Source organism: Columba livia, chromosome 17 (genome assembly GCF_036013475.1).
Source record: "Columba livia isolate bColLiv1 breed racing homer chromosome 17, bColLiv1.pat.W.v2, whole genome shotgun sequence".
Classification (NCBI taxonomy): domain Eukaryota; kingdom Metazoa; phylum Chordata; class Aves; order Columbiformes; family Columbidae; genus Columba; species Columba livia.
Genome location: NC_088618.1, coordinates 3,162,569 through 3,190,494, shown reverse-complemented (window position 1 = coordinate 3,190,494; position 27,926 = coordinate 3,162,569). Strand labels below are relative to the sequence as shown.

The window sequence follows — 27,926 nt, the reverse complement described above, 5'->3', positions numbered from 1 at the left end:
CCCCTCGGCGGGCGGGGCGCAGGGCCCCGCACTCTTTTCTCTCCGGCGGAAGGTTACGGCGTGATTAGTTCGGTCGGGCTCGGCGGCCTTTAAAGCGCTGCGCTCAGAGGAGGGGCAGCGCAGTCAGAGAGGGGGGCTGCGGGTGGACAGTGCGTGACCGGTGGCCGCGGGAGGGACGGTTCGTCGGTTGCTCGTTCGCCGCCATGTCCCGCGAGCCCGAGATCATGGAGTCGCAGGTGGTGTGGGAGCCTGACACGAAGCGGAATACCCACATGGACCGGTTCCGCGCCGCTGTGGCTAGCAGCTGCGGGCTCCGCCTGGGTGAGCGCCGGGCGGGCGGGGAGGCCCTGGGGCCGGACTCTGGCCGTGGGGGCTGTCTGTCTGTCCACACCCTGGTGAGGGGTCGGGGTGCCCGGATACTGCCCGATGACTCAGGGGGGTGAAGCGGCCCGGACAACCAATAATGGGACACGGGGTAATGGATACAAATTCGGACACAGGAGGTTCCAATTAAATATGACAAGAAATGTCTTCTCAGTGAGGGTGCCAGAGCCTGGACCAGGCTGCCCAGGGGGGTTGTGGAGTCTCCTTCTCTGGAGATGTTCAATTCTGCCTGGACACCTTCCTGTGTAACCTCATCTGGGTGTTCCTGCTCCATGGGGGGGTTGCACTGGATGAGCTTTTGAGGTCCCTTCCCATCCCTGACACTCTGTGATTCTATGTGAGCGGGATGCTCTGGGTGTGCCGCATGCAGAGGCCTCCGGTGCAGCATCTCATGTAGTGTACACGCTGCTGGGAAAAGCAAACAGTGTTATCTGTGCCTGGTGCTGCTGCTGGGGGTCAGCCCTGGGGACATCCCGGTGACATCGGGCCCTGCTGTGTGCTCCTGGCACGGCTGGGTCCTGCTTGCGGGGATTTCCCCGGGGAGCCGGTGTGCTGAAATGATTTGGTGTTTCCAGGGGGCGTGGGAAGGAGGGATCATGGCCATCATGTCTGTGAGGTTAAGCTGAGCCTTGAAAGGTGTTTTAACAACATTTGTGTGTGAGGTTTGAGTTAAGGCCATGCTTGCAGTCTCGTCTTTGATTTTGATGATGTCTGTGTAATTTTTAAGTACATGGGGAGTAAAAGCTGATGTGTGAGTTGGGTTGGTGTTGGAAGCCAAGTCTTTTTGCTGTGTGTCTGCTCAAGCTCTTGAACTTCAGGCTCTGCTTTGTGCTTGTTCAGAAATACCTATATGGCTGTGAATAGGTGCGTGGCCCTTTGATGTAAAAATTGCTTGTCAAGTTTGAGTTTAGCCCTGATTTGGGTAGGGGTTTGACCTTTGGAGGTGTTCTGTTCTGGTTTTCAGTGACTGCTGGCTGTAGGTGGTGCCTCCAGGTGTCAGGAGTTGGTGGTGATGGGTCTGTGGGCTCATTCCTGACGTGAACCAGGTGGACTTTGGTGCATGTGGGGGTCAAACCCTCCTGTTCTGATGAGCTTGCTATGTGTGCGCTGTTCTCCCGAAGTATTTGGGGCTTGTATTTGCTTGTACAGCTTTCCCGTAGTCATCTGCCTGCTGAGGGGCGGAGGGGAGTATTTTTGGCAAGTGGTGTGACAAGTTTGTCAGTCCAGTGTAAATGTCGGTGGTATGAGCAGAGACATTCTGGAGCAGGAGCAATGTATCTAGTGCTTCCAGCACTTCACGTGTGGGAAACAGTTGTGCGTCTTGGTTGGAAACTTGATATGTGGGCAAGCCAAGTCGCTGGCTTGACTGCGGGGGGATATCACATTTGAACACAAATACATAGGGTTTAACTCTCCTGCTATGTAGGAAGCAAGTTACTACAGGATTTTAGCTAACCCTTAAGTAGAAATGTCGTTTGACTGGTACTTACGGTCAAGATTGAATGTGGTTTCAGATGGGCTGCCTGTGTTCATGGCTGTAACAACTAGAACTTTATTCACTCCCTTTTGAAGTGGCTGTCTTCAGTTAAGAAGTAGGTTCCTGGGCATATATATGGAAACCTTTGTCAACTTGCATTACATTTGAACTGGTGTTCATTGGCCTGTGTGCTATTCAACAACTAAGAATGGATTCTTTATGTAACATGAAGATGTGGACTGAGGAGAGCTAAGGGCAATATTACCCTTTGAACAGCCTGGTTTTGTCCAAGCCTGAAAATACAGCACTGAGATGCCGTGTGGAATTGCTGAATAACAGGCCACGAAGGACTTGCACGCTCAAGCTCATCTGGGGATGAACTGTATAGACAAGACAGAAGAGACACTTCATATTGTAGGAAATCAAATTAGTGGTGACATGTAGCTTTTTGCATTTATTAGGTGATTCCAAGCGTGGTTTTTGAAGGAGTTAGAATTTGAACTTGCCTTTGGTAAAGTCTTATGCTCACACCAGCTGATGTGCAGTGTACAGAATAGTGAAGAGTAAGTTGGGTGGAGTGTAAATAAGGGGTATGTAGGAGGCTGAGACTGAGGCAATATGTAGGCAGAAGCTGAGTTATGGAGGAGTGGTTTTGCCTTTGCTTCTGTTGTCAGTAATAGCTAGAGAATAATCTGCTGTTGATAGGGAAGGTTGAGTGGAATGAGGTGTGGAAGGGACAGACTGGGTGGGATAACAGCTGTGGTGATCGAGTGTGAGTAAGTGTAGAGATGGGTTTGAATGTTTTCTCTCATAAAGCTGGAAGATGCCCTCCTTGTAGGATGAGGATGCAGAGATGACTTCTGAAGCAATCAACTGGATAATGGGATGGCAAACCAGACGTAATTGGAGAAAATGACTTCAAGTGTTTGGCTGAAAGCATCAAATGGGAAACAACAGTTGGCAGAGCAGGAAACTGTTACTAATGTCACTGGTGGCAGATATTCATGTTTAATTTGGCTGTTGGCACAGCTTCAGACGGCATGGACCTGACTTGGGAATGTCACTTGTAAGCTGGTGATGACAAATCAGTTTCAGTTATTCATACCTAAAACTGTTTTACCCACTGAATTTCAGTCTTTAGTTTGAATTGTGTGGGTTTTTTTGGGATGCATTCCTCACATTACTTCTTGTGTCTCACAATCATGTAAGACTTAAACTACGCACTTCCGTGTTTTTAATGCCAGGTCATGGGTTTAATATCTAGCTGGTAAGCATGTTTCTCTCAGGACTATTTGTTTAACTTCTGTATGCGAGCATTGAGTTGTTGATATGGTAGTGGAAGTGTCAAGGAGCAGGACTCTGTTCCACTCAAGTCGGGGGTAGATGTTGCACAGAGTTAGTAGAAAAGGGTCCCCATCTCTGTGGTGACAAATGGCTTGTGATGCAGCCAGGTGAAACGATGCCATCTGTTCCAGTGTTCAGGTGGACTATTTCTGTTGATGCTGCCGTCCCTTACCTTGAACAGAGAAGTGATCTGCTCCATGTGATCAGTTTTATCTTACTGGTTGTTTTAGCCATAAATTTCCTTCATCTGGGATATCTGTGATTGTAGTTTGTTTTAAATACTGTAATTCTCTGCATAACGCTAACAGATACCTATTACTTCTAGCCAACTACAATGACTTGTACCAGTGGTCAGTGGAATCCTACTCGGACTTCTGGGCGGAATTCTGGAAGTACAGTAACATCGTATGCTCTCGCCTGTATGATGAGGTAAGTCAGTGTTTATCTTAAACAGTCAAGAGCAACACAAAGGGGAGATAAACCAGCTTTACCAATATGCTGCTTTCTGCTTTAGGCTTGCACTGGTAGAATATAGTCTTGATTTTGTAAATGCTGGCATGCGGTCAAGTTTGTGGTTATGTGCCCTGAGTCAGCCTTCCTGCTTAGCACACCTGCTCCCCTCTGCTTTTGTGGAACTGGTTATGGAAGCCTCTGCAATCAGGTGTGGGCTTGAAGTGCCTCTGAGGGGATGGTAGTGGCCAAAAGCAATTGCAGGTGAAACACCAAACCATGCTGTGGTGTTATATTTGTCTATACAGGTCACTTATTTAGACTGGGGTTAACTTGAATTGTCATTGTCCATGTTTCTGGTGTTGGTCTCTGCCTTTACCTCATGCTGGGGTAGATGGGGTACTCACACCTTCCTATGTTTGTTTTTTATAAGAGAGAAACTGGGCCTGGCAGAGAACTACAAACCCGGTGGTTTGTTTCACTGCTGGATTTAAGGCTGGTCCAAAGCTAGAGCTGTCATCAAGGAATTCTTTCTAGTGCTGTTGTAATGATGTCTGTGCCTGTGACAGTTAACAAATAATTAATCTTTCCAGGCTTGTAATTACAGGATCCAGTGCCTGTTAGCCATCTGTAAGCTAGGAGAAATGATTCTTGCCTAATAGTGTATAAAGAGCTTGGAATTAATTAGCTGACTTCTGTACAATGCTCTGAAGAATAAATGGTATTAGTTTTCCAGTAACATATGTTTGGTTTTTTCAGGTGGTTGATACATCTAAAAGTATTGCAGATGTCCCGGAATGGTTTAAAGGAAGCCGTCTGAACTATGCAGAAAATCTTCTGAAGCACAAGGACAATGACAAGATTGCACTGTATGCAGCAAGTAAGAAAGAATTAATGGCTTGTGTCTATTTATAGTTCACAGGTCTAGGCCTTATAAAACAGCTCTGCTTTTGATAAAACCTTGAAATAAACTGGCTTGAGGAGAAAAGAGGAAAATAAAGTCAGTAACTGTGCAGAATCTGATACAGCTCTGCAAAAAACAGCAAAACATGCCCTTAGAACATAGATGGTTCTGAAAAGTCCTTGGCAAACTAAATGAAGTTTTCAGAGCAGGCGATTAATTGCACTAAGGCAGCAGAGATCGTGCTGTGTTTAACATCGTTCAGTATCTGAGCTGTTAGTTTGCATTGTTAAACACTTGCCTAATGCTTGCTTTCAGGATGTGTTTTGATATTGTCCCTCCCACCCTCTTCCTGTGCCTTTTATTTTAGGAATACAAAGGACTACATGGGATTTAGGTAGAATTAACTCTGCTTTTGACAATACCAGAAGGAAGGGCAGTTACAAATATGGAAGACTTGGAATTTCACTTTTCTGAAATATTAAAGCTCCATCTTTTTTTTTCCTAACACTAGAGAAGATTTAAATCTAGTAAAATCTGACTATACTCATAATAAGGATGGTCATATTAAGGCAATGAAGTCCTTTCCCTCTGTCTGATGACTTTGTTAACTTAGGGAGTTGTGTTCCGAGCTTCCCTTCTGCTGGATCTAATCCTTGTCATGAGACTGACCAAGCAGTGATGCTCTTTAATAGCTTAACAATTAACAATGCAACCTTACAGCTTGTTGGCAGAGAAGAGTATGGAGAACTATGGGTTGACAGTGTAGGTGTGAGAAGTCTTAGTTTCTAGTTTCTGATGCATGGAGAATTACATATGTATTACTGTTGTTCTGATAGCTGTTTAAAACAAGTGCAAGACAACAGAATCATCTTTTGTAAGCTTACTGCTGCAAAAGAAAACTTGTCAGTCGCATTTTACTGCTTAGAGGTATTGAAAGAAACCTCACTGATCATATATATACCTACTGGTTCAGAGAATGGGGAAATCTGTGAGCCAGTTTTGGTCTGGTGAAGTCTGATAGAAGTGATTGTTGTAACAGAAAGCTGGCTTCAGAGTGAACTTGTCACTTTCAAATTTTGAGATAATTAGAAAAGCTTATTAGTATTAATGGAGAAGAAAAATCAATGAAGTTAAGTACATCTTGTGCAACAACCGAAAGCTGAACACTAATTAGTAAGTCAACTCTGTATGTAGAATTCGTGATTGATTTGTTAATGTTAAAAGCTAAACGTGCAACTTGAGAAAAAGTGGAGTTACATACTTCCAGTTCAAATTATTGAAAGAATTATTAGCAACTTAATGAATTATTTGCTTTGATATGTGGTTACATCGTCCCTGTAGATCTTAGTTCTTATTAGAAAGTCATGGGGTGTACTGGAGACCCACTGCTTCACGTCACATAACCAGGGCTGATATTCTGAAGGAGCAAAGTTTTCCAGTTGAATACCGTGTCAATGCTGGAGTGAACACGCGTCTCTGCAGCAAACAAGCTTCTACCTGCATTGCTTTTCATGACCCTCTGCTGTGTTTAATCTTCTTAAGATCTCTTAAGTCAGAGTATTTTGTGTTAACCCCTCAGTGCCAGGTCAGAGCGGTGTTGAGGAACCTGCTCAGGGTGGTTCTGCGGGAGCCATGTGGGTATAACAGAGCACAGGAATGTAAATGCGACTTTCCTGAACCATTTCACTTGTCACTGGCTCCTGCAGTGAATCTTATTTGTGACCCCCTTCTCCTGAGGACTTTAATCACGGAGTAGGATCAGAGTCCGGTTTTTTGTTGTCCATGGAACACAGTATCTGTCAGTGGTGCTTGCTTGGCGTATGAAATACACGTTACATTGACTTGTGCGGTGTCTCCCGTTACAACCTGCTCTCTTGCTTTGTGTAAGTCCGAATGTATCAGATGGAAGTCTAAGAAGGCAAAAGAGTAAAAATACTGTTCCCTGCTGAAGGAAATGGGACTGGTAGCTGTTCTGCAGGGACCTGCTGTACCAGGGCATGGAGTAAATTTTTGTTGCAACATCCTTTTCGTAAGAAGTGCTGGATATTGGAAACGGTACAGGCCAAATGGTTTGTAGAGGTCACATAGACCTTTAAGATGACAAACTTTGCCTTTCATAACATTTAGATGTGTTCATTTTGTTTTGGGGGTGATTTATTAACAGCTTATGTATCGCTGACATTCAGTACAAAAATGACAACACCCTGCAGATCTTTTCAGAGATGAATGGAGTCCAGTTTAGTTTATTTGCTTTGTGGGATGTTGGCAAGCGCAGATGTTTAAAAAGCATATTGAAAACCAGTCCTTTGTGACTCTATGTGCACAGTTTTCTAGTCAGCAGTGACTTGCCCTAATAAAACCCAACACTGGCACCTTGCTGCTCCTTCCTAGACCAAATGAGAAAACTCAGCAAAAAGGGAAAATGAGTTTATTTTTTCCACGTTAAACAGTAGCCTTGGTGAGTGCAATCTATTTATCATGAATGCTCAGCATAAGAGGAACTTGGAAAGCAAAAAGCGTCATTACTAGTGAAAACTTCTCCTAAAATTGCTCTGTATTCTTTTTCTTCCAGAATTAGCTTTTCTGTACTGGACTGTGTTGCAGTGCACACTTTGACTGGTTGTTTTAATGCTCTTTCTTCAGAGGAAGGCAAAGAAGAAATCTTGAAGGTTACTTTTGAAGAACTGAGACAAGCGGTAGCTTTGTACGCTGCAGCCATGAGGAAGATGGGAATAAAAGTAGGAGACAGAGTCGTGGGTGAGTGACTCTTGAAAGGACAGGAGGTGAAATTTTCTTGAAATATGTGAGTAGTCAGAGTTGTAGGAGCATGAATATTAAATATTGCTTCACGTAAACATTCTAAAGAAAAGGCTCTTATGCTGCTATATTTACACTTGTGTGAAATATGCTTCTAGAGGGAAGGGGCTTGGATTAGCCTGCGCGTTCTCTGGCACTGGAGGGGGGAAGGAAAACACCTTGTTCATAGCTCACTGAAGTCTGCTTCATAAGCGCTGTGTGGAAACGCTGGGGACTTTGCGTCTCGCTGAGCCTCGACTGACACATTCACACAGGAGCGATCTTAGAAGTCGCGGTCCCAGGTTGGTGGTCCTGGAGCCAGCTGGCAAATCCTGACCCTGTGTCCTGGGTAACGTGGTGCACTGCGGGTCTCCAGGAATGGGCTCGCAGGACCTTTTGCCACCAGTGCTTTTGGGAGCAGTGTCTTCCAGAGTGGCGACAGTGAGGAGTTGCTGCTCACCAGCTGTTCTGGTCATATCAGTGCAGAGCTCGGTGTAATAGTTAGAACTCTGATCCTTTCAGTAACTCACAGCAGGAAATACTACTCCAGAAAATTGAGGATCCATGTGGATTTTTCTATATAAACAATTGTCTCAGCTTGTACAATATACAGTCCAGGCATAGGAGGGAATTACTTAAGTTGCCCTCAGTCTATTTATTTCTAAATTGCTGGCTTTGATCTTCCAGCTGAGCCGCTTCGTCTGTGTTCCTCACGTGCCCTGTAACATAAGCTCTTTGCTTTTGTCATTGTGGTGCAAGTTAAACTGCAATATCCTTGGAGCTCCTTGGCTCCTACCTGGTAGCTCAGCTGATGTTCTGCTGGAATCGTGTGTTATTTGAGCAATACTTGGCCATTATCCCAAGTGTGTGTAAAGTCTTATATGATGCAAAACCGAAGTGATGAAACTATTTAGTTTTTCTGCGTGTTACAAATCATAACCTGAACCGATGTCTTCAAAAACAGAAGGGTATGTTATTTTATTAAACCCACAAATACGATCTGCAAATGAAAAAACCGCTCAAGCTCACACTTCATGCGTATGGTGTGAGTATTCTAAAGAACTGGTGACTGAACATGTAATTATCACAGCTGGTGACTGGATTGTTTTACATAGAATTAGAGCTAAATCCTTAATTGGGTTTGAGCCATCCAGCAAAGTCAGGAAGATGCTCTGATTTTTTGCCTCCATTTTCAATTTTAACACTCTCTCATTCATATCTGACAACTTCTTGTGGATCAATGGCCTCTGAGACCAAACTAATGAATAAGAAAACTTAAACTCTATGAAGCTTGAGTATTTAGAACTTAGGTGTGGTGTTTCTTACTACCTGTGTACATCAAATGCTAAAAACGTATTATGTGTATTTTTACAAGTTGCCCCAAAGACATTGGCAAAACAGTATCTTAACATATCCCGTAGTTTGTTCAATATGATTTATAGTTGCATCAAGACAGTAACAGTGTGAAGTTGGAGGTTGAATGTGGGTGGGTAAACAGCAATGTCAATACTTTTTCAGCTTGATTTCATCCTAGTCTTCCCTTTCCGTCATGGAGATAACACTTAATAGTGAACATAACTGCAGCGGATGTGTGGTGAAATGTCTCTTCTAATGTTGGCTTGTGATAATGCCAATGGTGCTTGAACACTTTGAAGAAAGGGATGCAAAACCTAATGCACATGACACAAATCCCCATGTGAAATACTCCTGGTTCCCCACAGGCCGTCTGGCAAAGACCAGTGACTGCAGCAGGAATAAATAAAACGGAGTATCTGGTTTTTATCTCCGGATAGGTTGCTTCTATTATATCCTGGTAACCAGCTTTGTTCTGTTACAAGTCAGAGGTTAGAAACAAACTGATCTTCCCCATGTGTTCACACAAAAAATCCTCAACAAAACATCAGTGAATTACATTGTTTAAAGCTGGTATTTTATCTATAGTAACTGTATTAGCCCTGGTTGCTTACGTGGGTTTTAAAGCTAGCTTTGTAAGGAGATTAGCGTGGTACTAATAGTCTCAGGCCACAGTAATGTTATGTCGGATGACCATGTTCAAGTCCTCCAGGAGTGTGAAATGCTTTACTTCCTGATGCATTCTTTCAAGGCTCCAGCTAAATCTTTGGTGCACAGTCCACGCTTGGTTGTGGTTTGTTGTTATTCAGATGACTATGGAAGTTTGGATCCCTCTGTTTCTGAATACGCATTTATTGTACTTTATGAAGGCATTAGATGCCTGCAGAGAATGTGTTCGCAGCACCCTGAGAAATTGGACTTTTGTCATAATTTCCAGCATGATTATACCAGAAATTTTTGAACTGCAGTTTTCACCTGTTCTGTTGGTCAAGTACTGATTATATTTACTGTAGACTTTTAGTTTGCTCCTGTCTCTAACCATGCAAATTCTGCCATAGGTTACTTACCAAACAGCATTCATGCAGTGGAAGCAATGCTGGCTGCTGCAAGTATCGGTGCTATCTGGAGTTCCACATCCCCAGACTTCGGCATTAATGTGAGTCGCTTTATTACTGTGTTCCAGACAAACGGGAGGGTGATGAATTTAAGTGGCAGCTCGATTCTGTTCACTTTAGTTTTGCTGCCACCTCCTGGCACAGCCAAGTACACCAGATTTTCCTCCTGGCTACCACGATCTGAAACGTGGTGCTTTCAATTGTCAGTAATGACTTTGAGCATAGCAGCATGAGCATCTTTAGCTGACTTGCTGTTGGGAGATTTTCAGGCAGAATCCATAGTTTTGGATCCTTGGCCTGTTTCTCTCCCTAAATAGTCCCTCTCTGCCTCCTGTGTGGATAAACCATGTAACATTGCAGTTGCTTTATTCCAGAAGTATTTGTTTGCCAGCAAGGTGAGGGATTTCAGGCTGATACCACTAACCCATTTAACTCTTCTTAGTGTAGGAATAAATGGTGTGTGTAAAATATGGTAAAAATGATCATGACATCCAAACAGACATTACAGTGTGCCCTGGGAGCTTTGGGAATTTATTCTGCTTTCTTTGGGAAGTCTGTAGCACAAACCATAAGAAACAAGAGATACAAATCCCTTAAAACGCGGTGTTGAGCATTTCTTTTATCTAAAAGTTTGTGTGAAAGCATTGGGAGAATGTGCTCTTTGTGCATTGCACAACACAGAAAATACTGCAATTTTTAGGTAATATACCCTAAGTCTCAATGCTTAACCCTAATAGCCAGTTAATGTATGGAACCGTAGCCTCTGGATCAGCGCTGGAGGGCAGCAGCTTTCCACTTTTGTATCATTGGGGAAAAAATGATTAAAATAAGTCATTACAGCATGTAATGGTCAATCTGTTCTACAAATATTTTCTGCTTGCTCAGAAAATGACAGTGTGGAGTGTTTCCTTTGCAGTGTGATTTGATCTCTCATCTGGGGGAAGATTGTTCATTTTGCTCACACTACAGAGTACTCGTGTGTTTTCTGTCTGTGTTGATGTGCTGTTATTTTCAGTGCCTGGCTTTATTTAGTCTTTGTGATAGTTTTTTAATGAAACTTAGCCTTGCAGCAGCAGTATCATCAATATCATTTATTCTCCTTGGGCTTGGCAGCCTGTGTTTCCATGAATCCAAACCCTAAAGCCCCAAGGGAGATGAGCAGAGGTCCTCGGGGATATCACCTTCCACCCTAAGGAAGAGATTTACCTCTTTCTGTGCAGTTGCGTTAGTCCTGTTAATGTCAATGAAGATTTGTTTGCCTTTTGGGCAGCATTTTCAACAGTTCAATTGTGTGTTTTGTGAAGTTTAGAAACGTCACTTCTCGGAACTGCCTACTCGTTGCAGGCTCTGAATGCCGTTGTCCAAAGGAACCAGCGAGCTCCCTCCTGCACAGAATCCCACTGTGGCAGCTTTTGCTTCTTTTCTCTAGTCCCTTTCAACTACTTTCCTATTAATAGACATGAATAGATCTTTGTGACCTGTGCATAAGAAATTGGATATCTAAGTTTAAAAAGAGGTCCTGCTCTTAGAACTGTGTGAGAAACCTTTGAGCCCCAGCAACATCGGTGCGGCTCTGTTCCTGTGGCTCGTAGAATAGAACGAGCCGTATCTGGTGTACCTGAGCTTTTCATGAAGGCAATTCCTTGCTGAGCCATCTGGTTGGATTGAAGTTCCAGTGCTGCAATTACACGTTCCATCTGTTTGTATTCCCTTTGTATCACAACGGGCTGCCCTGTGGGATTCGATCCTGCTGGTGCTAATGAATCCAACTGGGTGTGTTAGCGGGATTAGTAAAACCCTGAGAACTGTACTCATCTGTCTCCGATTCATCCCTCTTCAGATTTCTTCTGTCAGATTACCCTTAGTCCTCTCATTGGTCTTCATTTTTAAACATCAGGCAGCATGGACATCGTATGTATGCATTTTTACCTTGTTTTTCTCTTTGTTCCTAGGGTGTACTGGACAGATTTTCCCAAATTCAGCCGAAGCTCATCTTCTCTGTTGAAGCTGTTATATACAACGGCAAAGAGCACAACCACTTGGAAAAGCTGCTCAGTGTGGTGAAAGGTATTCTACCACATACCATCGAGTCTTGGTTATGCTGTAGTTCTGTGAGCACTCAAAGCCTGCACTGACAATAAAGGTGACGCTTTGGGCTGTTTCTTGCTGTTCGTCCTTCCTTCAGAATATCTCTGCGGCCACTTAGAATTTCAGAACTGGTTTGAGTAAAAGCTAACCAGTCTAAACTAAACTCAGCAGTGTAATTCTAATGGTCTTTTGCTAGCTTAGCTTAAGTGTATAGTCATACATTAGTTAGCAGTGCAAATAGGGGAACAGGGACTGATGCTGGTTTTTGAAGTCCAAGTGAAGTGCTGCTGAAGACAAATGAAGAGGTATCAAGGTACTAAAGCTTTCAGACTTACACTTGTGTTTTTAAAAGGCTGGCAACATTAAGGAAATAATGTCTTAGCTAACAATTTAGTCTTTTGGGGTTTTTAACATTTTAAACTATATCCAATATTCAGTGCATCAGAATTATTTGTTAGTGCATTATGCTGTGTGATACCATCAGACAGAAAAGACCTTGGGTTTATATAACTGAGTGATGGGATTTTTTTTCCTTCTTTCTTCCAGGGCTTCCAGATTTAAAAAAAGTAGTGGTGATTCCATATGTGTCCTCAAGAGAAACCATAGATATTTCTAAGATTCCAAACAGGTAATGGGGGCTTGTGAGCTGGGACTGTCCTAACTGGGGCTGAGATGGATGCTGATAGCTACTGAAACTGGCTGGGCGCTTGAATTTACAAAAGCTAGCATTTAGCTAGATTCCTTATGTGGCTCCAGCGTCACACCGACAACAGCTGTAGGATGTTGCTGCAAATATTTTGCTGCTATAAAATCACTGTTGGTATTAGTGGTTCTCAAATGAAAGAAAAAAATCAATAAGATGTAGCAGGGAGAAAAGTCACATTCAGAAATCAACAATTAATAATTTAAGTGATATGTTTCCAGAACTTGCTTTCCTTATTTACTGGTCTGGATTATGTGTGTTGGAGACCTTTTGGAAATGGTGAAGCTCCAGACTGTGGTGCAGGCCAGGTTATTCCAGTCTGTTTTGAGCTGTTAAGATGGGCAGCTTGAGTGTATATTGTATATATTATAAAAACTATTGGATGCAGAGGTAATCATAGATATGGGCTGGGGTAATGCTTTCTAAAAATGTGAAATGTTCCTTTATTCTCTTATGCAGTGTCTTTTTAGAAGACTTTCTTGCTACTGGGAAAGGAGACCAGGCCCCCCAGCTGGAGTTTGAGCAGCTGCCTTTCAGTCATCCTCTCTTCATCATGTATTCATCGGGCACAACCGGGGCACCCAAATGCATGGTTCATTCGGCAGGGGTGCGTCCTCCCTCCTGGAGCTGCGCTGTTGAGATAGAGCTACCTGGCTTCTATTTTTCCTTTAGCAGTATCATATCATATAGTTTAAAGAACTGATTGCTGACAGCTCTTCAGCGGCTGCCAATGTAACTTTCTATTTTCAAGTGACAAAGCAAATATGGGTTAATAAGGATGTAAAATAATTTGGTTTAGAGATTGGTGTGGAGACCTTTCAGGGATTTCAGCTGTTTCCTGGGAGCAGGTGTTTGTCACAAAAGAACTTTTGCCTTCTACTACAATGCCTTAGTTTGCAGATTTTGTAGGAGAATAGTTCAGAGCATCTATAGAAAGTCACTGTTGAAAAAAAACCTTATTTTGCCTCCAAAACTGTGAAATAGCAACTAAATGAAGGAAGAAGAAAGCCAATATTGATTTTAATTGAATTAGACTTTTAATTTAACTTTTGTGTGGCTCTTTCAGATTCTCTTGCAGGGGTGATGTGCTTACTTCTGTACATGTACTAATTATGTTAATGTCTGCAGTACTATTGGCAACCTTAATTAAGTTCGACAGTGTTTCAAAATCCTGCTTTTTTAATTTAAGTGTAGGTGATGGCAGCTAACGCTAGATGGCGCCATTGTGACGGCTTCGTCGATTCAAACAGTAGCAGATGAATTCAAACCCGGTTCCTCTGAGCTGCAAAGAGAAAATAAGATTTACTCCTTTATTTTTATTTAATATTTTCTGCCTTTTCTCCCAAAGCATGTGCCAGTTTTATGACTCTCCTTTTTCATTTCAAATGTTTATCTGTAATCTATTTTCTTTGAGCATAAATCTTGTTTCATGCTTATGAGGCTCTTAATAGTTCCACTATAACTCTTTGCATAAATGCAAAAACCATCTTTATTTTAAAACCAACCACATTAATTTGTCACTGCAGTGAAGTGACTTAATGAAGTAGTTTGTACATTTATTTATGCTGACAAGTTATGCTTTAATGATGATTGGAAAGGTACCTCAGCAGCATTTCCAATAAAAAAGGAAGTAATATATTTAAGAACTTTATCGTTAGTATTTGTGCTTTGAGCAGTGAGATTTCTCACATTGCTTGTCACTTCAATGTTGACAAGAGATGCCTACAGGTGGGCCTCTTGTCTCCTAGATGCTAATTGAAGACTGGAAAACTGTTCTTGTGCAGCAGCTGCTGCAGTTCAGGGCAGCTCTGGGTCCTTCATTCCTCCCAGTTACCTGGATGTGCTGGAAATGAAACTCCATCAAAGGGCTTATCTTGGAAAATATGACTGGTAAAAGCTTGTGCTTGTAATTCCAGCTGATGTGGAGTGCTCTGTGGCTGGGCAGAGCTGGAACTGAGGGAAGCTGTTTATTCCCTGGATTACAAGTGATGTGCTGTGGGAATTGCTCAGGTCTAATGAGAGGCTGAAAAGTTATGTGAGAAAATGGAGAGTGCGATTGCTGCTGCTGGGATTTACTTCAGCTGTGGCTAGAGAGAAATACTTGCCTGTAATCCCGGAGTACATGCTGTGAAGGATTGACAACATTAGATTTTGTGGAGTCTTGGTGTGCTGTTGCAACTTTAGTTTCCATTTATGTGAACTTTTTCTTTCATTTTTTTCAGGGAACGCTAATACAGCATCTGAAGGAACACATTCTTCATGGCAACATGACCAGCAATGACATTATTATGTACTATACAACGGTAAGTGTGGCTTATTAAGGCATTTTAAAAAACACTTTAATGTTTTTTTCTTAAAATGGGAGAGCTTTTCCTACAAATCTGCAAGTACCTTTTAATGTATTTTTAATTCTTGTTTTGCAAGGGATTGTTGTACTTAACAGAGTTTTGAAAACTCAGGTGGAATAATAAGCAACAAGGGCCTTTCTGAGCAAAGGTCAAATCTGTGTGAAATGTTTGATTCAATTAGTGAGGAAAACGAATTGATTTTTACAGTTGCTTGGGTTTATTGATTTAAGTGCCTCGTCAATATCACCTGCAGAACAGGCTCCACCTTCCTGCATCCTGCGAGGCTTGACCATACTGAAGATGAGAATTTCTTGTATCTCTTTCTATTTTGATGGGGAGGAAAGAAGTTTTAAAGGTCTGTGTGTAGGGAGGTGTGGAATCCCCATTTCATCAGGGATTTTGAACGTTAAGTTATAAACATCCATCAGGAACATGGTGCTGATCCAGCTTTGGGGCAGGTGAGAGGATGAACAGTGCTCCAACCTTATTTTCTGATTTCTAAATAATACAATTAGATGTAATTGGCAGAGAGAGACTAACGCTTGAGTTTATGCCTAATGGTTTCTTCAAGCAGAAGAACTTTGGGCAAGGAAACTAGAGGGGACAATGGTGCCTCTTGCATAAGGGCAGGGAGCAGGCTTTGGTTTGGATGATTCTGCCAAAAGCAACTTGTCTCTATTGTTTCTAGTTGCCTGTAGCTCTTCTACCCATGACAGCCACAACACCCTGATCCTGCGAGAGCTGCCAGGGAAGCAAACAGGTACCTGACAAACACACAAACTAATGTAGGAATTGTCTTTTCTTGCAGACTGGCTGGATGATGTGGAATTGGTTGGTGACTGCACTTGCTACGGGGGCTTCGGTGGTCCTGTACGATGGGTCTCCTCTGGTTCCATCGCCAAATGTGCTCTGGGACTTGACTGACAGACTAGGGTATGTCACCAAGATTGAACGGAAGGATAATGGTCTTTGCTTCTGTTAGGACGACCGCTACAAGCAACTTTGTTTAAGTGTCATTCCCTGGGCCAGAAATTAGTGTGTAGCATGACATAATTTATCTTCCGCCTTGGCCTTGAGTGGAAGTACTTTTTAAAACGTACTGGAACAATCTGAGAGAGAGCAGAAGAGACAAAGAGCTGATTGTTTCAAATTTGAGTCAACTATTTGGATTCCAGGCAAACAAAGAATTTTGGTTCAATAGTCAGTGTTCAAGAGCAGCGTTTTCAAAAGGCGGTAATTGGGAGCAATCTGAAGAGTAATTTCTCAGCACACTCAGAACTTAGAAAATAAGAATCCTTTATTTCAAGCAGCTCAGAGTCAATACAGCACTTTGACTTAAAGACATAAATTGACTGGAAAGGCTCAGCAGGGCTGCTTATATTTTAATATTTTGCTTTTTAATTTATAACGCCTAATTCTCCCTGTCAAGCTGTTTGTTAATTGTTGTACACAGTTGTGTGTGCTTACAAAGGCTCACAGTGCCCTCTCTCGAAGCCTGGAGAATTGACAGCTCAGAAGCAGCTGTCGGGTCCTGTGCTGATACTTGGCTTTGTACACTCATTCAACTTTGTGGGTTGTTTGGGGTTTTTTAGCAACTTTCATATTCTTGCGAACTGGATTTAAGGAGTAAATCTGAATGATATTACTGGTAAAATGACTGTCATTTTTAATTGCTAATTAAAATTAATTCATTTGTGGTGGAAAGTGAATGCCAAAAGAGTCACTTTCTGACTCTTGATAATTAATAATTTAATCTTCAGTCTTTTTGTGACATGTAATATTTAAAGAGTGACATTTTGTCTCTGGCTATTATAATTGAAGGTTAATGCCTAGTCAGTGTGCTTCCACAAAATGAAAGCACAAGCTTAAGGCAGCTCCCCCCATTAAAAAAACCCTGAAGTAGAATAACAGGCGAAAATTTAGGATTGAGAAATAACACAACTTATTTTTAAGCATTGTTTCTACATGCCAAAAGTAAGTGAAGATAACTGAAATGTGTCTGCATGTCTCACTTTTATAATCTGGTGCTAAAAGCGGTGGCCATCTGTGTGATACTTCATAATGCAGTCTGTTCCCAACTCAGCCACATCGTACATGTTTCAAAATAAGCCTTCGACATGTTAAGAGCACCTTCCTTCCCTGAAGATGTTCCATGCTTGCCTTCAGATAGAATATTCTTATAGGATCACCAAGATATCTTGTACTGCATGACAAGAATTACTTAAGGTGACATCAGTTAAAGGTCTGAAGTGAAGTGTATTTAGTCACCATCCAGCAATTATGTAGCATTTGGGGGGAAATAATAGGAGGCCAGGCTCTGCATGTGCTGTAAAGGAAGTGTCAAAGAGCTTAAAATAGAGAAGCATTATGTATCCTGACTGTAAAATAAGCAATAACTTGAAGTGTGGAGGGAAAGTAAGATACTACACGAGAGTTAAGATAGTTCCTGTGTGTTATGTGACGACCGGAGGAGCAGGGTGCTTGTGAGCCCTCGGGGCTGCTTCTGGGTACCCAGTGCAGAGCGCTGAGCACCCGTGTGTGTTCACATAGCCCGTTCCTGTCCCTCTCGGTAACCATCATCCACATAAATGGCGAAAGAAGAAAATCCCGTTTTGATAGTGTAGAAATAGCCCTCTCTCTGTCTCTGAAACTGTTATTATCTCAAGAGCTCTTCTGCCTTCCATCTCTCCTTGGGAGTAAAATCAATGATCTTATTTCAAGTTGTACTGGTGTGTATATTGCCCTGTTCTGTGCACTCAGACTGGATCCCTTATCCATCTCTGTGTTTTCTTGGCTGACTTTATTGCTGTAATATGAAATGAATTAGCAGAAGGCAGAGAAGAGGATTTCTTCAGGTCAGCAGAAACATTAGACTAGTGCTTGCTTTGATGGAGTGGGGAAGGGGTACAGCCTGCATTTTGAGCTTGTTGTATTGGTGAGCTCTAAAGATACCTTTTTCCATGGGTAGAATTCAGTTGTTCAGTTAGCTCAGCCAAGTTTTGTGTTCATTCAGGGACCTGCAATTCAGACTTTCATCAGTAGAAACGGAACGTGTATCTAAAACAATCACTGGCTGTCTTCAGGGTGAAGTATTCTCTGTCAAACTGTGCCCTGAAATAGCAACGTTTTTATATGTAAGAGTGTAACAAGGCAGCAGTTTAGTATTAAACACCTTAGCAGCAATTATGGCCTATTAATGAAGTAAAGGCTGTAACATTTTGTGATGTCTTTGGAGTGTTCTGCAGTTATGAGTTCCTGTAAATGAAAGCGAATGTCTGCCATGAGGTGGGAAAGCTTTGCTTAATATTTAAAGGTAGAATTAAAAGTTTCAAAGCTGCAGAAATGACATGTGATCTGACTAATTTTGATTGCTCAAAAGGATGTGCCTTGCACTTAAAGCTTTAAGGAGCGGCATTACTTGACTGATCAATGTCCAGTGTCTCCAGCCTTTGCTTACTGTGGTTTGGGAAGTGCAGGTCTTCAAAATCTTAGCATATTTAAATATGCAAAATATTTGTACTCTTTTTCCTCTAGGATCACCATCCTTGGAACGGGTGCGAAGTGGCTGGCTGTGCTAGAAGAGAAAAACTTAAAACCATGTAAGCTTCAACTAGCTATAGAGTGCCTTTTTCCTCCCTCCTGCCTTTCCAGTTCTGGCACTGTCTCTTCTCACAGTCCTTTATGTAACTCTTCTGATTGTAGTGACAAATAGTTACAAACTCTTCTAAAAATTCTACCTTAACTTATTTTGTTGTTTTTTCCCGTGTTTTAAGGTGAAACACACAATCTCCAAACACTCCACACGATCCTGTCTACAGGATCCCCGCTCAAACCTCAAAGCTATGAGTATGTCTACAAGCACATAAAAAGCAGTGTCCTCCTGGGATCCATTTCAGGTGATGCTTTTATGCTGCACACATCTTGCTAATTCCCTTCATTGTCTCTGCGTTTACTTCTTGCTTGTTTGCTGCTGCATATTTGGGAGCTCAAGCCTTGGATCATCCAGGCTTGGTTTTAGTTAAACTGGAATGAATTCTCTTCAGTGCAGAGATTTTCTGCATAATTCAGTGTGCCATAATGAAGCTCGTACACTCAAAGGCTTTTAGGTGGAATGTTTCTGATATGTGCATGTTTGGGGTTTTAGCTGTTTTTTTAAGCAGGATGGTTTATTTTGCCTGGCTGTGCTTAGGGGTAGCAGGGTGAGATCAACAAGAGTCTATTAACCCACAGAACATACTGTTCAGCAAATAGCTGACTTTAGCAGAAAATACCTCCTGGAGAGGTTTTGCCATGTTCCCATTTCAATTCTTTTGTGCCAAGTAATTGGCACTGAAGACAGATTTTTTTTTTTGGTGTAAATTGTATAATTAGAGAAATATCAAGCCCACATACTGTGCGGTTTGTTGTGAGGAGTGCTAGCAGAGGCAACTTCCATTCACGTAAGGTCCACCACAGAACTCTCATCCTGCTTTGCAGTCAGAACTGTATTTTTCAAAGGGCTTTTTAAGTGGGTTTAGTTTGATTTTTAAAGTCTGGCTGTTCCACTACTGAAATCACCTCTGACTCTGGTCCTGGTATGAGTAAGTACACAATCTTGAACTTGCTACTATAGATATTTAATAGTCTCAAATGCAGAAGACTAGTTTTGAGTTAAGCTAACGTAATTGATTTGTCTTAATTCTGCTTCCTTGAAGTCCTAAAAAGACTATAACTATTCCAATTAGGCACAGCTCCCTTCTCCCCCCACCCCAGGCTAATGAGAACAAGATAAAAAGCTGAGTAAATATTGAGTGGAGTAGCTTGACTTTCATTTTTAAACTAATTAGAACAAACAAGAAAATATTTTTAAATGATCTTAAATATCCAAGTCTGTAAATGAGGACCTGTTTATTTTTTCACTCTTATATAAACAGAAATTGCCTTACATGAGATTAAAGTAACTGTTAGAAGAAGAAGAGTTATGCCTTAAGGAATATTTATGCATGAAGCGCATACACATATAAAAAGGCATATAAAGTAAGAAAAGAAACCTTGTTTTATTAAAAGATGCATAACATCCTAGATAACACTGTTCATTCTACACAGCTTAATGTGGATCAGAAGCATTTGGCAAAGGTGGCACTTTGCTGTTCTGGAGTTCTTCTGTAGTTCTCAGTTTTGCTTTTTCCAAGAGGTGTTATGTATTCTAAACAGAATTCTTTTATTGTAGGTGGGACAGATATAATTTCATGTTTCATGGGTCAAAATGTTACAATTCCAGTCTACAAAGGAGAAATTCAGGCCAGAAACCTTGGAATGGCTGTAGAAGCGTGGAACGATGAAGGTAAATCTTAATGCCAAATACGCACACTTATGAAATACAGCAGTAATATGGCCTTAAGTTGCATTTGTTAGATGAACAGCTGCTCAATAGGTAATTTCACTTTGGAAATGTTCCACAAAATCTGGTTCTGGATTTGTCTGATCTGGTTCATATAGGACTCTGGTAAAGATAATCAAGGTGTACAAAGACCCTCCTTTTCTGTTACCCTACTGAAGCATGTCAAGGCCCAATTCTAGGCTCTGGTGTGTTAATTAGCTAATTGCATTGCTGTGGGTGCCAGGCTGGCTTCCACCCTGTGCTGTAATTCTCCTGAAGTTACTGAGTTTGAGAGGGATGAGTTTAGGAACGAACACAAGCTGTTATGACCACCAGTCACAGCTTATCTCAGATCTGCATCAGCATCTGCTGTGTAAGTAGTAACTGTAGATGCTCTTTGCTACTCTATTGTTTACAGAAAAGAAATGCAGAAAATACCTCTCTCTTTGTAAACAGGAAAACCAGTCTGGGGTGAAAGTGGAGAGCTGGTGTGTACCAAGCCTATTCCCTGCCAGCCTACGCACTTCTGGAACGACGAGAATGGAAGCAAATACAGGAAGGCTTATTTTTCGAAATTCCCAGGTGTGTAACGAAGGGCTCTGGCTATTGCTCAAGCTGACCGAGGGTATAGACCGGATTGCTGCTCTTAGGCAGGTACAGGTTTAGTCTTGCCAAGTGACAGGCAGGTGCAGCTTGGAATTGATATTGCCTGGGTGAGAGCTCCACAGCACGTTTTATCTCACACTGTTTTCTAGCGCTTTGTCTTGAACATGGATCCAATGCAATTTAATAAGAATCTCTGGAAAGCTCCAATCCCATTTTGTTCCTGCTCTCATTAGGCAGATCTGACTGTAACAGCCTGATAATCTGTAGTGCAGATGAAGACTCTTTGGCATGAGTGTGAAATGAAAGTGCTGAACAGGTCAGGGAGCAATCCTCCGTTAATGAGTGCTGCTGCACCTCTGCCAGACAGCTCTGCCCAGCCGGAGGAGTGAATCCTGTGGGATAAGTGTTGACCTGCTACTCATTAGCATGAGCTTTAAGTATACACAGCCTCAGACACGTGTATTCTATATTCATACGTTTTGCCAGTGGTCAGAGTAAAGGAACAGGTGCTGTGGGCCAGGGGCTTTCTTACCAATAGTTGTGGTGGACTCTGCTCATCCAGAGCTTCTGCATGTGTGGCACAGTGATGCTGAGCTCCCGCTCCCCTTTTAGAGGAACAGGACCTCATGCTGCTGCTTTGTGGAGACAGAAGCTTTTTATTTTGTATAAATAGCAGCAGTACAGAGTGGATTCACAAGAGAAGTCAGGGGTGCAGCAGGGGAGAACCATACAGGTAAATTGAGGGAGCGTGGAGGTTGCAGTCTGCCTGTGAACCTGGCAACAATAAATGCAAGAGAAAAACCTGCGTGGCAGTTGTTAAACTGAAATTGCAGTGGTCCAGAGGTTCTTTCTGAAACCCCTTTTCTGTCTTGCTTTGCAAATGGGCTGAAGGTTGTAACAGTGAAGTTAGAAAATGGTCTCCTGTGCAAATAATATAGGGGTTTTTTATTTTTTAAAATTTGAGTAGAATTGGCTTGTATTTCTGTTTGTGGCAGGCTGCTGTAGTGGTATCAATCTTAAATAATACAAATGTTATTCTAGCTCTGAAAAGTCCAATCTGATTTTACATTAACACAAATAAAGAATAGTAAGTGCATAAGCTCCCCAGGGAGTTGTTGAGATCTATTGTACAAGCACAGAAAGCTTCTTGCACAGAATTGTACATTATGAAAGAAGTGGTTCGGGAAAGACTGGTGGGAACATTGTCACCTTTGTGGAAGATACTTCCAGTTTCCGCAGTGTGGTGTGCAGAGCAGCTATTCATTTCTTTTCTAAAGGATGCTGTGTAGTTATGCAAACAAGCAATTGGAAGATAACCTTGGGTTGGATCCTAATGTGTGAGCTACTCTTGTGTGCGTGAGCTCTTTGTATTAGATGCAATGCAGATTGTTTGTGTAGTACTGCTACATTTGCTGTGGGTAGTTATGGTATATCTGATATGTCTTTGTGTTTTGCTAAGTTATATGATTTGGGTTACACGAACATCTGGGACTGGATGAATAAGAAATCAGCTGCTTAACCTTTGTCATTCTCTAATAGGTGTTTGGGCCCATGGTGATTACTGCAAAATTAATCCCAAAACAGGAGGGATTGTCATGTTGGGTCGCAGGTATAGTATTTCAGTGAATGTTTTGAGTAAACAAGTGTTAAAATACACAAACTTCACCTTAGAGCATAATGTACATGATCCTTTGTCATGCCTTTTAGCTTTGTATTAACTTTGTTAAATCCAGTATTGTGGATTTCAACCCTTAAATTAATCAGAGCAGCTGGATTAGAAGGAAGGGAGCCAGTTTGAGTTCTACTCTACTTTTGTGTATGTGAACCTAAGTCGGTTTTGGGCTTGGTTTTGTGTTCTGTGGCTTATAAGGATCATCTCTAAGGAAGCTGAGATTGAAGTGCAGCACATTGAAGGTGTTGAGTCAGGAAACCTGTGCTCTGGCCTTGGCTTTGCCATTGACTTGCTTTACAGGGAAACTTAATTATAGAAGATCAGGTACTAAGTTGTGGTTGTTAGTGATCGTGGATGTTCAGGATTGCAGTTGCAGCCATATTTTCTGCTTGCATTTAGAGGTTGCTGTTTGAAACAAAGTTGAGTGAAAACCCTCAAAGCTGGGTCTGTTGTTGTCACAAAGACCCGCTCGACAGACGTGTGGTCTGAGGTTGCTCTATTTGAAATACAAGTTCCAGCTGTAAGAGACTGGAAAGCAATGATAAACAATTTAATAGGCTGGAGCACTACAAAGATTGGTGTATTTTGTTGTCAGTGGTGTGTGTGTATTTGTAGGCTACTAGAAAGGGAAGGGACTAGGAGAGGTGAATGAATAATCTTGAAGTTCTCTACACAACTTCTTTCTAATGAGCAAAATGCCTTTTTGAATAAAATGTTAAAATTCCATTTCTAATATGGCTGCATAATCACTGCATGAAATGTAGAGAGACTTGGTTAATTGCATCAGTATTTCTCCTTTCATCTAACTCTAATCACATTTTAATGCTGCTTTTTGTTTGTCTGATTTTCAGTGATGGTACATTAAATCCAAATGGAGTAAGATTTGGAAGTTCTGAAATCTACAACATAGGTATGATATTAACTTTCCACCTGGGACACTATTGCCTGGGATCAGAAATGACAGCGTTATAAAGGTGTTTGGAAGGATTAAGTAATAAGACTTGCTGTTTTTCAAAAGGACAATGCAAAGTCTATTAACATTAACAGTAAAAATCAGTTTTGTGGACTTGGTTGCTTCCCTGAAGGCTCAGTCTGGCTGGAGATGACCAGTTGAGGTGTCATCTCTGCAAGATGTTGCTTTCATATAATAAGGCCTTACAGACTAATTATATCATGCAGATTTGTAAGCGAATACCAAATTTATGAGGCTTTTCTTCCCCTTTCCCAGACAAGCTCTTGACACTGATTTTATTGTATCTTTCCTAATAATTAGATGATGTTCTTGAGTTTGTGCTTCATATTTCAAAGGAGGTTTATCTTATGAAAGGTGGTGAAACGGTGCCTGCAAAGGTTTTAATCTGAGACTTGAGGACCTGTTGTCTCTTCTCATTCCTGTGTGATCAGGCATGTGAATTTTGTCTCTACAGCAAGGGGAATTGTGAGGAAAAAACAAGTAAATGATTTTGTGTAAAAGATTATCCGTCCCAAAAGTTAGAGCAATTTTTTTGTCCTGGGCCTAAATACATTTTGCTCTTAAACCTGGACTTTTACCTGAGCAGGAGTTAAAATTTCAGAGTACCCAGAAGGGGTGCTCACTGGAGAACAACCTGGCCAGGATTTCTGCCTTTCCAGCCCTAGGGGAGGTGAGAATTCTTTTGGTGCGTTCAGAATGCAAGTGCTAAAAGGGACTCTTCCCCTATTTTCAGTTGAAGCCTTTGAGGAGGTTTCCGACAGCCTCTGCGTGCCCCAGTACAACAAGGACGGGGAGGAGAGGGTGATCCTGTTCCTGAAGATGGCATTAAACCACGAGTTCAGCGAGGATCTGGTGAAAAGGATTCGCGATGCGATCCGTATAGCGCTTTCCGCCAGGCACGTTCCGAGCCTCATCCTGGAAACCAAAGGCATTCCGGTATGTCATGAAAAACGCTGCCTACTTTTTTCTTTGTCACCTTGAATAGTAATTAAGGAGCAGTTGTCATTGCTCTTCAAACCCACATGCATGGAAATTTTAGCATCTCAAAAGTGTACTCGAGCTTTATAAATAGTTTGTCTATGTTGCTTAGCAACATCATTTCATCTCCTTTTCAGTTAAGCATGTTTTTGTTTTTTAACAACACTTATAAACTGAGAACGGGCATTTTTAAATGTGTTGCTTTTTCGCAGTAATATCTACTTAAGCCTTTTATAGGAAAATATTAAAAAGGTAATTTAACTTTAGCTTTTCTGGCTACCCATAAGCTTATTTTGTTCTTGTTTTTCTGTTTCAAATGGCTTTCTTATGAAAGCTGAGAGCGCGGAGCAAATTTATAAAATTTTGTAAACCACTTCACTTCTACATCTGTTGAGCCACTTAAATGTAGCTCTATTAGTGTCTTAACTGTAGCAGTGACTCAAATGAAAATCTTAGTGCTTTTGAGAGGAGGGGGAGATAGATTTGTGTGGTTAGAGGTCCTGCATGCGGAGTCTTGTGGAGCTGTGTTGCTCTGCAGTGCTCGTCCTTGCTGCAGGAGCTCTGTAGTGGGAGTATCTGGTGTTAGAGAGTCACCCAAGAGCCCTGAGCAGCAGGATGGGGTGCAGAGTGTTTGTCTGGGGTTCAGGACCACCCACCTTTGCAGTGCACACGGGAACCTGCTGCTGATCTGTGGGGTTGCTTCTGTTTCAGGCCACTGGCAAATAATACTTGGCTCAAGATGTTCTATTTGCATGAGTGTAAAATCCCCTGCACCTCTTAAATGGTGAAGTAAAGATTTTTTTGAGCTGCAGTTTGGCTTCTGCACGAAGTGTTGAACTTGTAAACCCTGTAAATCACCCGAATATGCAGCACGAAGTTGATGGCAGTGAGGTGCTTGTGATGGGCTGCCCCTCAGGAAAACCTCCTTAGATCGTTAATTAGTTCATCCTTTGACTGAATTTACAATTGAGTGAATCTTAATTACTTTTCAGGTAAGCATGCCAGTGGTGAAGTGATCAAAGTTGTCTCCTGTCCTTTGAAAGCTTTGCTTGGAAGGGAAACCTCTTTGTATTTTCTGATGAGCATTCAAATACATTTCTAAAAGCAACAGAAAATAGAATCCCATCTTGACTGTATGTTGTCTGTACAGTGGTAGAAATAGTATAACTGTGCTCAAGTGAGTAGGACTTCAGGAATACAAAGCATTGTTAATGAAGTGTGCAGGTGTTAAACATACTGCTAACTTAGTGCAAATCTTTCTGATCGTGTCCTGACCAGATGAGCATCACCCACAGGTGCTGACTGATTAAACACATTTGCTTTGCCCAGTCTGGCTGGTTGTGTTTTCTGAGAGGGCAGCACTGAGGTGCTCTGCTTTCTGAGCACTTGTGACAATCAGATTGCTGCTGTTGAGGGGCAAGAGTGGTTGATGAAGGTGGTTCAGGACAGTAGGATCACCTGTGACTTCACTAGATTTATTAAGTTTGGTTTAGTATGAAGATTAAGACTGTAGGAGTGTATTGAGTTAAGGATTGTTTCACTGGCTCAGAAAGATCTCTAATGAAATATGGTGGTTACTTGTAGAATATAATAGAATTGGTGTGGTTTGCAAGTGGAGGTGAAGCCTCATATGGTTTATTTTGAAACATTGAAATGTAGAGGACCATTTAAGCTCAGTGTTTTGTTTTACCCTATTAAAGATTGTCCATTTCAGATACAAAAGTCATGGTGTTCTTCTCCTGAAGTCCAATGCAGTTGGGCCTTGGTTTTGGACCCCACCCTTAGACAATTAAAAATGGTTTTAAAATTGGATGTGTCACAATGTAGAACATTAAAGATTTTTTTAATGTTTATACCATGATTCTGATCTGGTTTCATTGGTTTAAGTTGGAGCTTGATCATGTTCTTATAGTGTTACTGAATAGGAGTAATAAGCTAAAATCACATATAAACTCTTATAATTCCTTTAAAGAGATTGGTGAGGGTTTCTTGAATATTTCCATATGACGAGTGTAACTTTATCATTGCTGGTTTTGTTTTTCAGTATACAATAAATGGGAAGAAAGTGGAAGTAGCTGTGAAGCAAATAATTGCAGGGAAAGAAGTTGAGCAGCGGGGAGCGTTCTCGAACCCAGAGACTTTGGACCTGTACCAAAATATTCCTGAGCTTCAGGACTTCTGAAGTCACTTGTTTGTTTGGAGTTTGGTTTTGGCATCTGTCTTTGGTCTGTGTTTTGTTCTGTATATACCAATACTGTATGTAAAGAAAAAGCTCTATTTAATACCAGTGGTTGTTTTTAAAGAAAAAATATTTCATTAAGTGCATTATGGAAGGCTTGGGTAAAGCTTAGCTCCCTTTTATTGGTTCAATATGCCATGTATCTCGGAGTTTTTTCCAGCCTGGAAGGAGGAACCTGCCTGTTGTGATATATATATATATATATATATATATATATATATATATATATATATATATATATGAGTGCATCTGTTCTGGTTACACTTCCATCAGCCAGCCCATCTAATGGGAGCACCAATAGCATAAGCTAGTCACGGATAGACTATTTCTTTCATAAAATGTTTGTTTTTTTTAAAAAACTGGATATTTAGCAACCTTTTTCAATCCATGTGTTTCCGTCACCTGTAAGGAATATGCAGTGATTTTTTTAAACTACTTGACCTCAAAACATCCAAATGTTCCCTTTGTAGTGTGCATTTAAATGTTTTTATAAGGCCAAATCACAATGCACTAAACCCGTCTGACTTAGAATAATTTCCATCTTGAAATATCTCACGGTACCCTTGAAGGTAATTGCTGCTTCATTTTGTGATACGACCTTCCTATTGTTTTAAGCTTTTAGTTGATCGACTTCTGGGTGTCCTGAAGGTGAGGGAGCAGTTGCTGCTTCTTCCTGGTGTAGCTTCAGGTTATTTCCATGGAATTGACTGTCGTTACTCTGGATTATCATCAGTGCGGTTGAAGACACCGTTTTGCTTCCTTGTATTGAAGTTGTTTATTGGCTGCAAGGCAACAATCCCGTGTTCTGTTAGTTGAAGAGTTCCGGTGTGTTTGAGCTGATGGGTTTTGTAACTTTTTTTACTAAATGTCACGTTGCAAGTGAAAGACTTAATGTTTTCTAGCTCTGTGTCCTTCCAGTTTATAAAGGGAAAAGTACTGTAATGACATACTAAACAGTAAAATGGAAGCACTAAAACATTGTTTTGTTTTTCATAAAATAAATTGCAGTAGTTGTACCACACCTCTGGCATTCAGTGTCTCCTGCACTGTTTGAATTTTGTGGGTTAAGTGTTTAATGCATTAAAATAATGGTAGTACTTACAGTTGTGTTGAATGCATTCAGCATTGGTCAAGATT

At 41.5% G+C, this 27,926-nt stretch overlaps 1 protein-coding gene across 1 annotated transcript; it reads left to right on the top strand.

Annotated features, from left to right (window-relative positions):
* Nucleotides 1–62: 62 nt before the first annotated feature.
* On the top strand, nucleotides 63–27,810 carry AACS (acetoacetyl-CoA synthetase). Its single transcript, XM_005498272.3, has 18 exons — nucleotides 63–321; nucleotides 3,531–3,634; nucleotides 4,415–4,535; nucleotides 7,203–7,316; nucleotides 9,767–9,864; nucleotides 11,776–11,890; nucleotides 12,458–12,539; nucleotides 13,074–13,221; nucleotides 14,837–14,917; nucleotides 15,771–15,895; nucleotides 18,497–18,561; nucleotides 18,736–18,858; nucleotides 20,172–20,285; nucleotides 20,778–20,903; nucleotides 22,467–22,536; nucleotides 23,451–23,509; nucleotides 24,306–24,508; nucleotides 26,595–27,810. Exons 1-18 carry the CDS (start codon nucleotides 204–206, stop codon nucleotides 26,730–26,732), a joined length of 2,004 nt encoding a protein of 667 aa, XP_005498329.1. The 5' UTR covers nucleotides 63–203; the 3' UTR covers nucleotides 26,733–27,810.
* Nucleotides 27,811–27,926: the final 116 nt, after the last annotated feature.